Below are 16,609 nucleotides of genomic sequence, written 5' to 3'. Positions count from 1 at the left end.
GGCAACATAACAGCTGTACAATACGTGAATGCCATCCTGCAACCATATTGGCAGCATATTGGTGAGGCATTCATCTTCGTGGATGACAGTTCACGCCCCCATCATGCACATCTTGTGAATGACTTCCTTCACGATAACAGCATCACTCGACTAGAGTCCTCCAGACATGAATCGTATTGAACATCCCTGGGATAGATTGAACAGGGCTGTTTATGGGTGATGTGACTCACCAACTACTCTGAGGGATCTATGCTGAATCGCTGTTGAGGAGTGGGACAATCTGGACCAACAGTGCCTTGATGAGCATGTGGATAGTATGCCACGATGAATAAGGGCATGCATCAGTGCAAGAGGACGTGCTACTGGGTGTTAGAGGCACTGGTGTGTACAGCAATCTGGACCACTACCTCTGAAGGTCTCACTGTATGGTAGTACAACATGCAATGTGTGGTTTTCGTGTGCAATAAAAAGGGCAGAAATGATGTTTATGTTAATCTCTATTCCAACTTTCTGTACAGGTTCCAGAACTCCTGGAATCGAGGTGATGCAAAACTTTTTTTGGTGTTTGTATTTGACACAACTTTGGTGACGTTCACTTCAGTGAAGATGAGATGAATGAGTAGGACAACGCAAACACCCAGTTCCTGAAAGAAGAAAATCTCCAGCTCAAAAAAAAAAAAAAAAAAGTGTGTGAAATCTTATGGGACTTAAATGCTAAGGTCATCAATCCCTAAGCTTACACACTACTTAACCTAAATTATCCTAAGGACAAACACACACACCCATGCCCGAGGGAGGACTCGAACCTCCACCGGGATCAGCCGCACAGTCCATCTCCAGCTCAGCTGGGACTCGAACCCGAGACCGCACCATCTAGATGCAGCAACATTAACCACTAGAACATGAGCTGCAGATTACTGTTTGCAGTGATTTAAAACCAACAGTGTGCAGTTTCCACCTATGTATGTTCATTACATCATATGGGATTGCAATATGCACATATACAAGTGGGAGCACTATTGCGTACACACGGTATAAAAGGGCAGTGCATTGGCAGAACTGTCATTTGTACTGAGGTGATTCACACAAAAAGGTTTATGATGTGATTATGGCCACATGATGTGATTTGACACACTTTGAACATGGAATGGTAGCTGGAGCTAGATGCTTGGGACATTCCATTTTAGAAATCATTACAGAATTCAGTATTCTGAGATCCACAGTGTCAAGAGCGTGCCGAGAATACCAAATTCCAAGCATTACCTCTCTCTGTGGACAACACAGTGGCTGACAGCCTTTACTCAGTGATCAAAAGTAGTGGCATTTGCGTAGATTTGTCAGTGCTAACAGACAAGCAACACTGCATGAAATAACCACATAAATCAATGTGGGACATAAGAGGAATTTGTCCATTAGGACAGTGTGATGAAATTTGACATTAATGGACTATGGCAGCAGATGACCGATGTGAGTGCTTTTGCTAGCACCACACCATCACCTGCAGCATACCTCCTGGGCTCGTGACTGCATTGGTTGGATCCTAGATGATTGGAAAACCTTGGCCTGCTCAGATAAGTCCTGATTTCAGATGGTAAGAGCAGATGATGGTACAGTGTGAGTGTGGTGTAGTCCTCAGCAAACAATGTACGCAGGTTATCAACGAGGCATTGTAGTAGCTGGTGGTGGTAGCTGTGCTTACATGGAATGGACTGAGTCCTCTGGTCCAACTGAACCAATCATTGACTAGAAAAGGTTACGTTTAACTACTTGGAGACCATTTGCATTCGCGGACTTCACGTTTCCAAACAACAATATCGCTGGGCCACATTTATTCACGATTGATTTGAAGAATGTTTGAGAGAATGAGTTGCCCACTCAGGTTGCCCAGCATGAATTCCATGTAACATATATGGGACATGATTGAGAAGTCCGTTTGTGCACAAAATTGCAATTATGGACGGCTATAGAGGGAACGTGACTCACTGTTTCTGCTGGGTACATACAATGATTTGTTGTCTGTGCCATGTCGAGTTGCTGCACTAGGCTGAGCAAAAGGAGTTCTGATACAATATTAGGAGGTATCCTTTGACTTTTGTCACCTCAGAATATTTATATTGAGGGTCAAGCCAACCTCTGCAGGTCTTCCTGTATTGTCCTACAACCTTCTGGCATTGTCACTATCCTATTACTTGAAATAATAATATTGTAGTATTTGTGTAAGCATAAGGAAACACTTTCTATTAGTAAGGCTTAACAAAATGTGAAAGCATGTATCTTAATGTGGTTTTCCCCCTCACAGATCCTCAATGAGCGTGACATCCTGGGTACCCAGTTGGTACGAAGAAATGATGAGCGACTGATTCTGCACGAGAAGATCAAACTGCTGGAGGGGACTGTGACCAAGGGTGATGCCGAGTATGAGCAGCGCACGGAAGATATCAAACTGCTCAAGCTGGAGGTCCAGACTCTCAGGTGGGCAGGCTACAATAACCGCTAATTTGAGTATCACAAAGTGGAAGCACACAGTGCTGTAGACATTTCTAGTGAGCTGCTTAAATATACTGCCTAGCATGCAGGGACTAATGAGGTTTCTACATTTGTTGCAGCAGTGTATAAATGTGACACTGAAAGTAAGGGGTAACCTGAACTGTGCTCTGGCTCGTGTTTGTGACGTTGACCTGTTGGCGTCATGTATTCGGATTGTGACCTCTCATTTCATTAGTCCGTTCACTGGTACCACTACATTTGCTCGCTTTGTCTGTCTGTGAGTGGCAGCAGTGGCATTTATTGGGAGCGAGTACTGTGGTACTATCTTTGGAGCGACCTCTGGTATTTCCGGGTCATCATGTGTTGGAGTTCAGTTGGGACAGATCAGCAGTGAGGTCAGACAGCACCAGTACTCGCTGAGGGAGCTGGCGATATGTGCACTGCCCGATGGAAGGATGTGGTCGCGAGAGTGCACGACCACATAGAGGTTCGGATTCAGTGAGTTTAAGTTGAATGGATCATAATATTCGATTAGTGCAACTTTCATTTGTGTATGTGTCCACCCGTCGAAGTGACCTCACACCATCAGGCTGTCAGTTGGCAGTTTTATACTCTGACGTTTCCCTTGCCTGACTTGCTTGGCAACAACCGATGGTCGGTCATTCGGTTGGTCGTCTCAGTGGATGACGTGTATCTGGTCTTTTTACCGTTTCTGTGTTCTTAACGTTCATGTCTATGTGCAATTCATCTCGTTGCTGTGTAGTGACTGTTTTAGCACTGTTTTGAGTTGTTTGTAGAATTGTCTTTTGCAGTTCTGTGTGCATGTAGTCAGATTTTGAATAGGCAGTTTGGTCTTAACCCTGTCTGCGTACTAGGATTTGGCTGAGCCAACTTGTGTAATTAAATGCTTGTCATTTGACGATGTTAACTGTTATTCTATCACGGTATCGGTTATCGCATCTTAGGTGGATTTTGCGTGTGTGTTGGTCAGCATTTAAGCTGTCACTGCTTTGAGTTGCCATCCCGTTAAGTGAGCATAACTCTTGGCTGCCTGTCTCACCGCTTACGCAACTGTAAGGACTTTTCTCCGGTCGATCCTTGGAGCAATGTCAGTGGATCACTCCCTTCTTATATCTTTGATTGTGTCAATTGTTTAAAAATAATGTTTTGTTTAAATTATTCCTATTCCTAGTGGCCTTCAGCCAACAAATGAATTGAATTCATCTTATCTGCTTAACAAGGCCTTCAGATGCCAGTATAGCTTGTGTTACAGTCAATTTTTAATGACTGTTTCAAAAATTATTTTGGTATTTTTGAACATGTAATTGTCTGCCTCATTTGTAATTCAGGCCTTCAGCCACTAATTGTTCTAAAGTATTGCTTGTGGCCTTCAGCCGACGAATAATTTGAATTCTTTCTTAATAGGGCTTTCAGCCGTCAGTGTAGCTTGTGTTAGTCAATTTTTTTTTAAATGATTGTTTTTAAAAAATTATTTCCTTAAGTAGTGTATGTGTTTACTGTGCAACCAACGGTAATGGATTAGGCCCCGTCCACACCTTTTCCTGCTTTTTCTAAGTCCCACGTTTCAGTGCACACCATCAGGCTGTCAGTTGGCAGTTTTATACTCTGATGTTTCCCTTGCCTGATTTGCTTGGCAACAACCAATGGTGGGGCTTAGAAAAAGCAGGAAAAGCTGTGGATGGGACATAATCAGTTGCCGTTGGTTGTGCAGTAAACACATACACTTAATCTAAGGAAACAATTTTTTAAAGACAGTCATTCTTAAAAAAATTGACTAACACAAGCTACACTGACAGCTGAAGGTCTTATTAAGAAGAATTCAAATCATTTGTTGGCTGAAGGCCATAAGCAATAGGAATCATTTAAACAAAATATTATTTTTAAACAATTGACACAATCAGATCAAATAAAGAAGGGAGTGATCCACAGTCAAGAGTTATGCTCACTTAAAGGGATGGCAGCTCAAACTAGGGACAGATTAACACCGACCAACACACTCGCAAAATCCATCTAAAGTGCGATAACCGATACCACGATGATAACCGATACCACGATAGAATGACAGTTAACATCGTCAAATGACAAGCATTTAATTACACAAGTTGGCTCAGCCAAATCCTAGTACGCAGACAGGGTTAAGACCAAACTGCCTATTCAAAATCTGACTACATGCACACGGAACCACAAAGATAATTCCACAAACAACTAAAACAATTCTAACAGTCACTATACAGTGACAAGACAAATTGCACGTAGACACGAATGTTAAGAACACAGAAACGGTCAAAAAATCAGATACACGTCATCGACTGAGACGACCGACCGAACGACCGACCGTCGGTCGTTGCCAATCGAGTAAGGCGAGGGAAACGTCGGAGTATAAAATTGCCAACTGACAGCTTGAAGGCACGAGGACACTTCAACGGACGGACACACACACAAGTGAAAGTTGCACTACTCGAATATAACGATCCATTTAAATTAAACTCGCCGAATCCGGACCTCTACGCAGTCGTGCACTCTCGCGACCACATCCTTCCATCAGGCAGTGCATATATCGCCAGCTCCCTCGACGAGTACTGGCGCTGCCGGAGTTCACTGCTGCTCCGTCCCAACTGAACTCCGACACACGATGACCCAGAAATACTAGAGGTCACTCCAAAGATAGTACGACAGTACTCGCTGTCGATAAATGCTGTTGCTGCCACTCACGGACAGACAAAGTGAGCAAATGTAGTGGCACCAGTGAACGGACTAAGCAAACGAGAGCTCACAATCCGAATACACGACACCATATTATCGACAGCACAAACACTAGTCGGAGCACAGCTCGACCTCCCCCCTTCAAACAGCAACCCGGGGGTCACATCTCAAAATGAAATCGACCAGCAGCTCTTTAAGGAAGGCGAAAGACAATGGCTACGAGAAAGCCCCGAGCGAGATTCCTGTGTGGACTCAACCGGGCAGAGGCAACACCTGCTGACTGGCAACTCGACATCTCTGTGAAAGGAAAGGACCGACTTAAGTCCCGCAAGATGACCGATTCAGCTCGACGATGAAAAGAATCGAGATACCCACTTGGACGCATCCGTGCCCACAGGCAACCCGACATCCCTGCACTGAAGAGGGTACCGAGCTAAGTCTCACGAGATGACCGACTTCGAGAACCATCCAAAGCCGAACAATGCAAAGGAACTATCAGAATTTAAAGGGCAGCAAAAGGTTGGCCACCTACTCAAAAACAAATGTAAGGCAAATAAGGTGATGTCTCGAAACAATCACAGCAGGGGATCAGAGAATTTAGCAAATGCTGCACCTAACCCCTCAGAAGACATAAGCACATTATTCCCGGGCTGGCTCACATGCCACCCTGAAGATAGCAGGTCCTACTCCCCAGTCCTCATCCGCTTTCCATTTGGTTAAGTGCATTAACTGTGCCCGCACCCTGTCTAACTGTCTGCCACTAGGTCGAGTGCCTTTGAGAAAGTCGACGGAGTCCTCGAGACCCCTAGTAGGCTTAAACCGAAACTCAGTGGCTGCTTCCGTCTCACCCACAGCGTCCGGTGTGACATCGAATGACTGGAGGATGGTAGCACGGAAATGGTTCGCTAAGTCCGGGGCTGAATTGCCAGCTCGTAATGAGGTGGCCGCTCCTCAACAGGCCGATGCCTGACTGGCATTGGCGTCGGTCACCTGAAACGACCGAATAGCAAAGACAAATATCGTGCAACACTGACGTAGTTACACTTCGAACCGACGGTAACTGGAATGGAAATATTACAATCGTAACCTAGCTCTGCTACCACTGAGACGTGGGCACTTAGGGAAGGCAGGAAAAGGTGTGGGCAGGCCTCGTCAGTTACCGTCAGTTGCACAGTAAACGTGTACACTATATTTAAGGAAATAATTTTTTAAAAACAACCATTTAAAAAAAAATGACTAACACAAGCTGCTCTGACGGCTCTAAGCCTTCTTAAGAAGAATTCAAATTATTTGTCGGCTGAAGGCCACGAGCAATACTTAAGAACAATTAGTGGCTGAAGGCCTGAATTACAAGTGAGGAAGACAACTACACATTGAAAATACCAAAATAATAGTAAAACAGTCATTAAAAAAATTAACTGTGACTCAAGCTACACTGATGGCTGAAGGCCTTACTAAGAAAGAATTCAAATTTTTTGTTGGATGAAGGCCTGGAACAATACTTCAGCACAATTAATGGCTGAAGGCCTGAATTACAAATGAGGAAAACAATTACACATTAAAATACCAAAATAAATTTTAAAACAATCACCAATAAATTGACTGTGCCAAAAGCTACACTGATGGCTAAAGGCCTTATTAAGAAGAATTCAAAGTACCTGTTGGCTGAATCATTTCGACAAAATATTATTTTTAAACAATTGACACAATCAGACCAAATAAAGAAGGGAGTCATCCACAGACAGTGCTCCAAGGATCGACCTGAGAAAAGTCCCTGTAGCTGCGTAATGTGAGACAGGCAGCCAAGCGTTATGCTCATGTAACAGGATGGCAACTCAAATTAGGGACAGTTTAAACGCCGACCAACCGTCTTACCAAATCGACCTTACATCTGATAACCAGTACAATGATGGAATAATTCAGATGAGGGCGAAGTGACAGACAGCACTGCATCTGTAGAATCCAGCTTTTAAAACACCGAAAGGCAGAAGGAACCACTCCACAAATGCAGTATGCAGACAGCGTTAAAATAACTGATCGACAAACACACTAGATACACATGGACCCTCAAAAACAATTTCACCAACAACTCAAACAATGCTAACAACAGTCACTGTGAAACAACAAGCACGAACCACAAGTTGATGCAAACGCACGAGAGACAACTGACCGAATGACCAACCAATGGTCGTCCCTGCTCAAGTCAGGCAAGGGAAGGTGCCAGTAGGACTTGTCGACTGACAGCTTATTGCAATGAGGTCACTTCCACGGATGGACACACACACACACACATACACACACACACACACACACACACACACACACACACACACACACACCAGTGAAGGTTGCGCTACCCAAAATTAAGATCCATTCAACTTAAACTTGCTGAATCTGGATCTCGACATGGTCGTGCACTCTTGTGACCACGTCCTTCCATTGGGCAGTACACGTATCACCAGCTGTCCTGGCGAGTACTGGCGCTGTGCGGACCTTACTGCTCCTCCTTCCTAAGCCAACTAGCTGACACATGACGACCTGGAGATACTAGAGGTCGCTCCGAAGATAGTACCACAGTACTTGCTATCTATAAGCTCTGCTAATGCCACAGAAGCACAGACAAAGCGAGCAAACATAGTGGCACCAGTGAACAGAGGAAGAAAACGATAGACGATAATCCCAGTACGTGACGCCAACCTGTCAATGGCACCGAGATGAGCCGGAGCGTGGCTCATAACCCTTTGTTATGAATATTAATTTTTAGTTTTTAATAAACCGTGACATTATTTGAGTACAATCTCGCTGTCACTTTTCAATATAGTCTGTTTTGTTTGAGAAAGAAGATTTGATCCAAACAGGCTGTTTTATTGTCGATGCCATTAGCTAACTTTCACTGTTAGTCATTTTCATACATCCATTAGTAATAATCAGATTATATTTGTGCTATACACACATGTGAAAGTGATGTGTATCTTTACTTACATGCTGTCTATTTAATTAACTGTCAAAATGTATGACTTTTCACTCTGCAGTTGTGTTTGTACTGATATGGAGCTTCCTAGCAGTTTAAAATTGTGTGCCAGACTGGTACTCGAAGTCAGGACCTTTGCTTTTCGTGGACAAGTGCTCTACCAACTGAGCTATGTGAGCACAACTCACGACATGCAGAGATATCCTTTCTTGTAGGAGTATTTGTCTTGCAAGTTTTGTGCTAGAGGTTCTGTGAAGTTTGGAAGGTAGGAGATGAGGTACTGGTGGAAGTAAAGCTCCGAGGATGGGTCGTGCGTTGAGCTTGGGTAGTCCAGTCAGTAAGGCACGTGATTACGAAAGGCAAGGGTCCTGAGTTTGAGTCTTGCCCTGACACACTGTTTTAAACTGCCAGGAAGTTTCATATACCATATTTACTCGAATCTAAGCTGCACTTTTTTCTGGGTTTTTGTAATCCAAAAAACTCCCTGCGGCTTAGAATCGATTGCAAAGTAAGCGGAAGTTCTGAAAAATGTTGGTAGGTGCCGCCACAACTAACTTCTGCCGTCGAATATATGTAGCGCTACACAAGCGTGCTCTGCAGGCACAAAGATAAATACTGGCGCCAAAACCTCTGCGTCAGTAAATAAAGTAGAAGAATGTAAACATTATGCCACATATTCTTTCATGTTTGCTGCTGTCTCATTTAAATCCTGTCTGCCTAGTAAACTATGAAACTAGAGTGAGACAACAGCAAATGCAGAAGAATATACATATCATGTAATTTTTATTCTTATGCTGAATAGTGATACAGTCAGAAATGAAGCACGGCAACTGACTAGATTTTTAAATCTAAGATGACTAATTTGTGTACAGAATGTAATGTAATAAGAGGCGCCTGCAAAGATTTTCACACGGAGAAAAATTTTTGCTAAACTCTCCTTCAGAACATCTTTTGTCATACACAATCTACTATTTCGTTCTTGTTGATCATTATCAAAGAAAGCTGCAGTGTAAGTAACAACAAATAGCAGTCCCTTGCCATTGTTTCGCTTATGAGATATTTCCTCTCTCTCTCTCTCTCTCTCTCTCTCTCTCTCTCTCCTTTTTTTTTTTTTTTTTTTTTTTTTTTTTTTTTTTTTTTTAAAAGCGGTGGTAGAGCGCTCAAAAGCATTAGGTTGTAAACACTCATTATCATAATGCGACAAACAATGCGTGACACATTACAGTAATGCATTTTCAGCTTAGAGTGACGTAAACGCCTATAACAAAGAGAACGGCACTTACCAGATCAAAGCAAAATAAGCAATTGATTCAAACCAGATGAAGCATGTGAAAAAGGAAGGGTACCCGTACAAATAAGGACAGAGTGCTTGACACATAGCAATGGCTACTTGGTAAAGCTTATCTTTTAAGCTTACGACTCGAACCAAACTACTGTAGCTGTATCTTCATCCATTCGACCTAACTTGTGTCTCATGTTACAATGGACCAACTTTGTTTCGATTTGGAGGTGCGGTGTAAAACTTTTCTCTCCCCTTGAATTTCGAGTCTCAAATTTCAGGTGCAGCTTAGATTCGGGAAATTTTTTTTTCCTTGATTTCAAGTCTCATTGTTCAGGTGTGGCTTAGATTCGAGTAAATATGGTAACAGCCTGTTTGGACTGTGTTTTCTAACTTAAAACATATTGAGGCTGTGGATTCCCATGAGAACAAAATTCAGTTTCTTTGCTGCTATTATGTATGTGTAAAAGTTCCTATCTGGTATGAATCTGTTCTAACTTCCAAAAACCATTGGTGTATTACTTTCTGTATATCCCACAGTTTCTCATAGCTTTAGCCTTGCAGCTGTTCACAGAATCATATAGATGATAGTCAGAGGGTGCCAAGTTGGGACTGTTGTGAGGGTATAGAAGACTTTCTCACTCAAATATCCAAGTTTATCCATAGTTATATGAGCAGTGTGAAGCCAACCATTATAATAATTAAAAAACAATGTCTCCTTCATTTTATAAGTTTGGAAGGAAGCTTTGGGTGATAATTCTTCTCTGAACTTTGTGGTCTTATGTCCAATAAACATGGAACCTAAAAGGCACTTTTTGCGTGCCAAGCTTCGACTCATTTCAGGTTTTGTATTGCACATTTTCTTAAAATTTCATTCATAGTGATACATCTGCCCTCTGTAAAGGTCTCTGTAAACAATCAAATTTGCTAATGGTATTCACTGTTTTCTTTCCAATGGCTTATTAAACAACTGCAGAGGTGTGTAAACCATGTCTGTCAAATATTCTGCACTTTTAAAGCAATTCTCACTTTGTGTGTATCCTGTCATGAACTATTTTGACGCTAGGGGACATGGCTACCGATGCGGGCAAAACATTTTTGTGTGCTTATCTTTTGCAGGTGCCAATAGACTCATTTCAAGTGAAAACACTAATTTTAGTGACTAGGATGTATTAGAACCTTCCTCAGGAAGGAATAAGGGGATAGGTTGGGTTTTAATTTTAAATGAGTCTGTCATTAGTATTGTCACTCATAAAGAAAAATAGTTTCTATAAGTTTCAATGCCAATTTTTACGTTCTTACTGGTGGCCATGTAGATTTAAATTGGAAGCAAATAAACGTTTGTTCATTATCATACTCTTAGTATTACACGAAAATGATTTTCTTGTAATATCTGTGAACCATGGCACATTTCCTGCAAAGAATTATTCCAGAAAATATTTGCAAAATTCAGTTTGGCCAAAAATAAGAGAATAACTACTGTCAAATAAAGCAGCTCACCCTCAGATAAGAGGAGAAAAGTTGCAGGTATGACAAATGTTTTTGATTCAGTCAACCACTAGTTACGCCAGAAGAACAAAGATTAGATTAGATTAGATTTACTTTCATTCCAATTGATCCGTAGTGAGGAGGTCCTCCAGGATGTGGAACATGTCAGAAAAACAACAATACATGACAAATATTTACAACTAAAACAAATAAGCTAATGTATTATTCCACAGATCCCAAGTGGAATGATCGTCATTCTTTAATGAACACTAAGAGTCATTTTACAAATACTAATGAACTGAATTTAAAATAAAAAAGTTTTATTTATTTATTTATAAGGTAATAAACATGTAATACAACTACTGTAATACTTATTTACAATGAACACATTACTGCACTGAAATGGTGCAGAAGTTAGATTATACTTACATACACACACACACACACACACACACACACACACACACACAAATTTTCAATGAACACATTACTGCACTGAAATTGTGCAGAAGTTATGTTGTACTTATATACAAATCAGTTGGTTTTACTAAGAAATTCATCAATGGAGTAGAAGGAGTTGGCCACCAATAAGTCCTTTACGCTTCTCTTAAGGGGATACGGAATCACCTATCCCCGCAATGTTAATATATGCCTACTATAGGGAACATTTTCTCACAAACTACTGGAGACAGAGAGGTAAAAATTTTACTGTATGTGCATTCATATGTTACAACAATACTGAAACAACAGTTTATTGTCAAAGTATTTTCTTACAGAGATATTGTACATTTATTTTTAAGTAAATTTTTTCCATCGCTTTTTACTAGACTATCACCCCTAAGTCTTTTGTAAATCAAGTAATTAAAAAATCGTTGTTTCAGTATGTAATAGGGACCTATGTCACTACGTCATAAAAATTTCAGACTTCTAGGTTGACCAGTACCTGAGATAATGTTCCTAGATGAAGTAAAAAGTAAACTTACGGGAAACGGAGAAAGAAGATTAAAACATTCCTGATCCGTAGCTAATACCCCCTTCACAGTCTTCATAATCATCTTCAAGTCTTCTTTTGGCACCCCTCTGCACCTGTCTTGCTTTTTTCACTAATGTCTTGATTATATTATCAGCATGCCTTAGTCTGTGCTGATCTAAAAAGAACATAGCACGTACTGTACGGGAACCAACAGACATACCCAACTTTTGAAGGACCTGGCATTTAGTTATATTTCCAAGATTGAAGGTTGCCACAGCATCATACACACCAAAATGTAGTGTATTAATTCCGACAAACACTGTTTTTGGGAGACGATGCCATATCACACTATTCAAGCACTCGTTGGGGTTCTGCGTTTTTCCGTGAAGACATTTCATCAGAAGACTTCTGTCAGCCAGATCTCTGAAAATGGGCTTTATTTCTGCCATGATGGCTGATGGTAGACTGTGGTGGTGAATGTATTTCTCTCCTGTTGTTAGTCCCCTATTGTATTTACACCAGCTGTTTTCACCTTTGGGGCACAAACCATGTTGTGGATGCTCATCCGTGGATGCGGTGTGGAAATATAAAGAACATATAGCTCTCCTCATTTCTTCAAGATTGCCTGTATTTTGCCTGATTGCAAGGCCATAGCAGTTCTGAATGTGGTCTATTATGGAATCAGTCAATCTTCCTCTGCCATCCAAGGTTTTCCCATCATCTAGTTTTTTCCCTTTCATAACTGATTTTAACCTTCTCAGCCTGGCACCCATTCTCTTCTGCACATGTCCTATACATTCAAGTTTGCTTATATTTACACTGTTCCCATATGGTTTGCTTTCCAAAACTTCTTTGAATGCTTTAGAGTCACCATCTCCCAGATATTTGACATAGCGAACATTATACCACTGTGAAGAGCGATGAAAAATTTTCTTCACCCCAGCAACCTCCATGCCACCACTACTACCATAATAATTAGCAATACAGTCATCACTGTGTTCATTTTTCAGCCTGCCTGTGCACCTACAGTATTTAGACATTATTGCAACATCAATAACCTTGCCAGTATCAACACTAGTTGCTGTTACAACACCATTGTTGGGGGTGTGGCCCCTTTTCTGCCACGTGCCATCAAATGCCACTGTGAGGTCACGACTGCCGTCATTTTCTTCCACTGCTTCTTCCACAGCAACCTGCATTGACTTCTGTGCTACATCTTCAACTGCAGATCCTAGTACATAATTGTAAGCTTCAAACTTTGAAGGTGCACTTGGAAGATTTGGAACACCACATAGCATATCACCAGCTGCTTTGCCCTTACCAATTGCTCGCAATCCATAAACTAACCTAATATTTACACTATAAAGTTCAGTTTTCTTGTATCCATTATTTACAGTTACTAAAACCGAACTTGGAAACTTACAGCTGTATTTACAAACACTGCATATTAAATTAAACTGGGCAGCCAGGCCAACATGGGATTCTACTTTCAGAGAAACGTTTCCATGACATTTTTTGCAGCACAAACTGTTTTCAAGAGCTTCACACAATATATTCGTATCAATGAGTTCAAAAACTTCATTCCCTCTATCAAGTAAATTATATTTCTCTTCCAAATCTCTTAGTTTTTTTATGAGAAGCACTGTTTTCATTTGGTGTAAGTTCGTTCGGCAAATCAGTAATAAGTGGATTCACATTTTCCAACAGTGATGATGATGAACTGCTTTGCTTTGCTAATGAATCATTATTTCTTTTCTTTTGCCAGTTCACACGCTTTTTAAATACTTTTGCTTTAGCTCTAGGCATTTTCACTGCGAAAAATGAAGCACTAAATACGAAATAACTCAACAACAACTACTTTCTTATATCACACTGTTTACAAAACAGTCCCGCCACAAAGTCAAAGAGTAACTTGAGAAAACCAGAGAGAAACATTTTCGGGCAACTAGTGTATAAATAGTCGCTGGAAACCGGGATATTTGAATTCATGCCACTTTAAAGGTACTGCCAAAAAGTTCATGGTCAGCCACGAGTGACGTGTATAACTAAAGCGCAATACCCGATCTCACAAATATATAAAAATAAAATAGTTATAATTGTAGTAGAGCTATGTATGATACGTCATTTTAAAGAGGAAACATGGCAGAATATAATACGCCAATAAAAAAAATTCGATTTTTTAACCCAAAATCCGATTCCGTATCCCCTTAAACTGAATTTCATTGGTTGTTAAGCTTTTTATGGCTGCTGGCAAGTTATTGAAAATGTGTGTTCCTGAATAATGCACACCTTTTTGTACAAGACTAAGTGACTTTAAATCCTTGTGAAGATTATTCTTATTTCTAGTATTGATTCCATGAATTGAGCTGTTGGTTTGAAAAAGTGATATATTTTTAATGACAAATTTCATTAAGGAATAAATATATTGGGAAGCAGTAGTTAGTATCCCTAGTTCCTTAAACAGGCTTCTGCAGGATGTTCTTGAGTTCACACCACATATAATTCTTACTGCACGTTTTTATGCCCGGAAAACTTTAGCTTGGCTTGATGAATTACCCCCAAAAATAATCCCATATGACATTAAGGAATGAAAGTGAGCATAGTATGCCAGATTTTTCATTTTTATATCCCCTATGTCTGACAAAATTCGCATTGCAAACAGAGATTTGTTAAGACCCTTCAGCAGTTCTGTGGTGTGCTCCTCCCAGTTGAATTTATTATCAAGCTGTAATCCCAAGAATTTAACATTGTCCACTTCTTCTATCTTCTTGTCACTGTATGTTAGACATATACTCTTGGGACATCCCTTACAAGTTCTGAACTGCATGTAGTGTGTATTTTCAAAGTTTAGTGAGAAAGAATTGCCTAGGAACCAGTGATTAATGTCCACAAATATTTTATTGGCTGATCTTTCTAAGACTACACTTGATTTGCTATTTATTGCAATGTTTGTATCATCGGCAAACAAAACAAACTTGGCATCTGGTAATGTTACTGATGAAAGGTCATTGATATACACAAGAAAAAGTAAGGGCCGCAGAATGGAACCTTGTGGGACCCCACATGTAATTAGTTCCCAGTTGGATGATGCCTGATAGCTTGATACATGTCTCTTTCCTAATGACACCCTTTGTTTCCTGCCAGAGATATAAGATTTGAACCATTTTGCAGCATTTCCTGTTACACTATAATATTCTAGTTTACTTAAAAGGATATTGTGATTTACACAGTCAAATGCCTTTGACAGATCACAAAATATGCCAGTTGCCTGCAATTTTTTGTCTAATGAATTAAGCACATTTTCACTGTAAGTGTAGATAGCCTTCTCAATATCAGAACCTTTTAGAAATCCAAACTGTGACTTTGACAGTATGTTATTTGAGATAAGATGGTTATAAAGACGACTGTACATTACTTTTTCGAAAATTTTTGAGAATGCTGGCAACAGTGAAATTGGATGGAAATTTGATGCTATTTCTTTATCTACATTCTTAAACAGTGGCTTAACTTCAGCATATTTCAGCCATTCAGGAAATATTCCACTGATAAACGACTGGTTACACAGATAGCTTAATATGTTACTTAGCTCAGAATCACATTCTTTAATTAACTTTGTTGATATTTCATCATACCCACTAGATGTTTTTGATTTTAAAGATTTTATGATGGACAGTATTTCTGTTGGGGTAGTGAGGGTCAAATTCATATTATGGAAGTTACTTGAAATGTCTGGTCTAAGGTAATCCATAGCAGCATCTACCGAACCTGACAACCCCATCTTTTCAGTAATAGTTATAAAATGTTTGTTAAAAAGTTCTGCAGCACTATACACATCTGTCACCAATGTATCATTTACTCTTAATACTATTTGTTCCTCTTCATGTCTGGTTCTACCGGTCTCCTCCTTCACTATATCCCATATTGTCTTTATTTTGTTATCTGATATGACTATCTTTTCCTTGTAATATATTTGCTTTGACATCTGTATTACAGTCTTTAATATTTTGCAGTATTTCTTATAATGTGCTACAGCATCAACATTGGAAATGTTTCGGATTGACAGATACAGTTTTCTTTTTGTTTTACAAGATACCCCTATTCCTTAAGTAATCCATGGCTTCTTTGTAGACTTTGCTCTAACCTTGGTAAGTTTTGGGGGAAAGCAGTGTTCGAATAAGGTAAGCACTTTATTAGCAAAAATGTTATATTTTTCATTCATGCCATGAGAACTGTAAACATCAGTCCAGTGAATGTCTCTGAGGAGTGTCCTAAAATAATCAATTTTTGGCTTACTGATTACCCTCTTGAGCTCAGATATAACAGATTTTATATCCTGTTCAGTATTAACATCTAACAGAAGGAACTGCATGTCATGGTCTGAGAGGCCATTGACTATTGGTTTTGTAATATAATTTTGTTCATTGGACTTTTCTATAAAGATATTATCAATGGCTGTTTGTGAGCAAGTGGCTATCCTAGTGGGGAACATTACAAGTTGAATGATAGTGTTACTAACTCAAATAACTTCTTATTGGGAGAGTCTTTAAGGAAATCTAAATTGAAATCACCAGCAATCACTATTTCTTTGTATTTATGAAAAGACTGTGATCTTTTTGTGAGATTGTCTTTGTAATGCTATTTAGGCTGAAGATGAGGTATTCCCTCAAAACATGTCGCAAAATAAGTA

The 16,609-nt window shown here is 40.1% G+C and overlaps 1 protein-coding gene across 1 annotated transcript in view; it reads left to right on the top strand.

Annotated features, from left to right (window-relative positions):
• Window positions 1–16,609, top strand: part of LOC124550809 (cilia- and flagella-associated protein 58-like) — a 281,635-nt gene that overhangs the window by 174,936 nt on the left and 90,090 nt on the right. Inside the window, exon 14 of the mRNA XM_047125536.1 lies at window positions 2,300–2,472. Coding sequence (XP_046981492.1) covers window positions 2,300–2,472 — 173 coding nt within the window. The remainder of the gene's footprint in view (window positions 1–2,299; window positions 2,473–16,609) is intronic.

Source organism: Schistocerca americana, chromosome 9 (genome assembly GCF_021461395.2).
Source record: "Schistocerca americana isolate TAMUIC-IGC-003095 chromosome 9, iqSchAmer2.1, whole genome shotgun sequence".
Lineage (NCBI taxonomy): Eukaryota > Metazoa > Arthropoda > Insecta > Orthoptera > Acrididae > Schistocerca > Schistocerca americana.
This window is presented reverse-complemented; position numbering and strand designations above follow the sequence as displayed.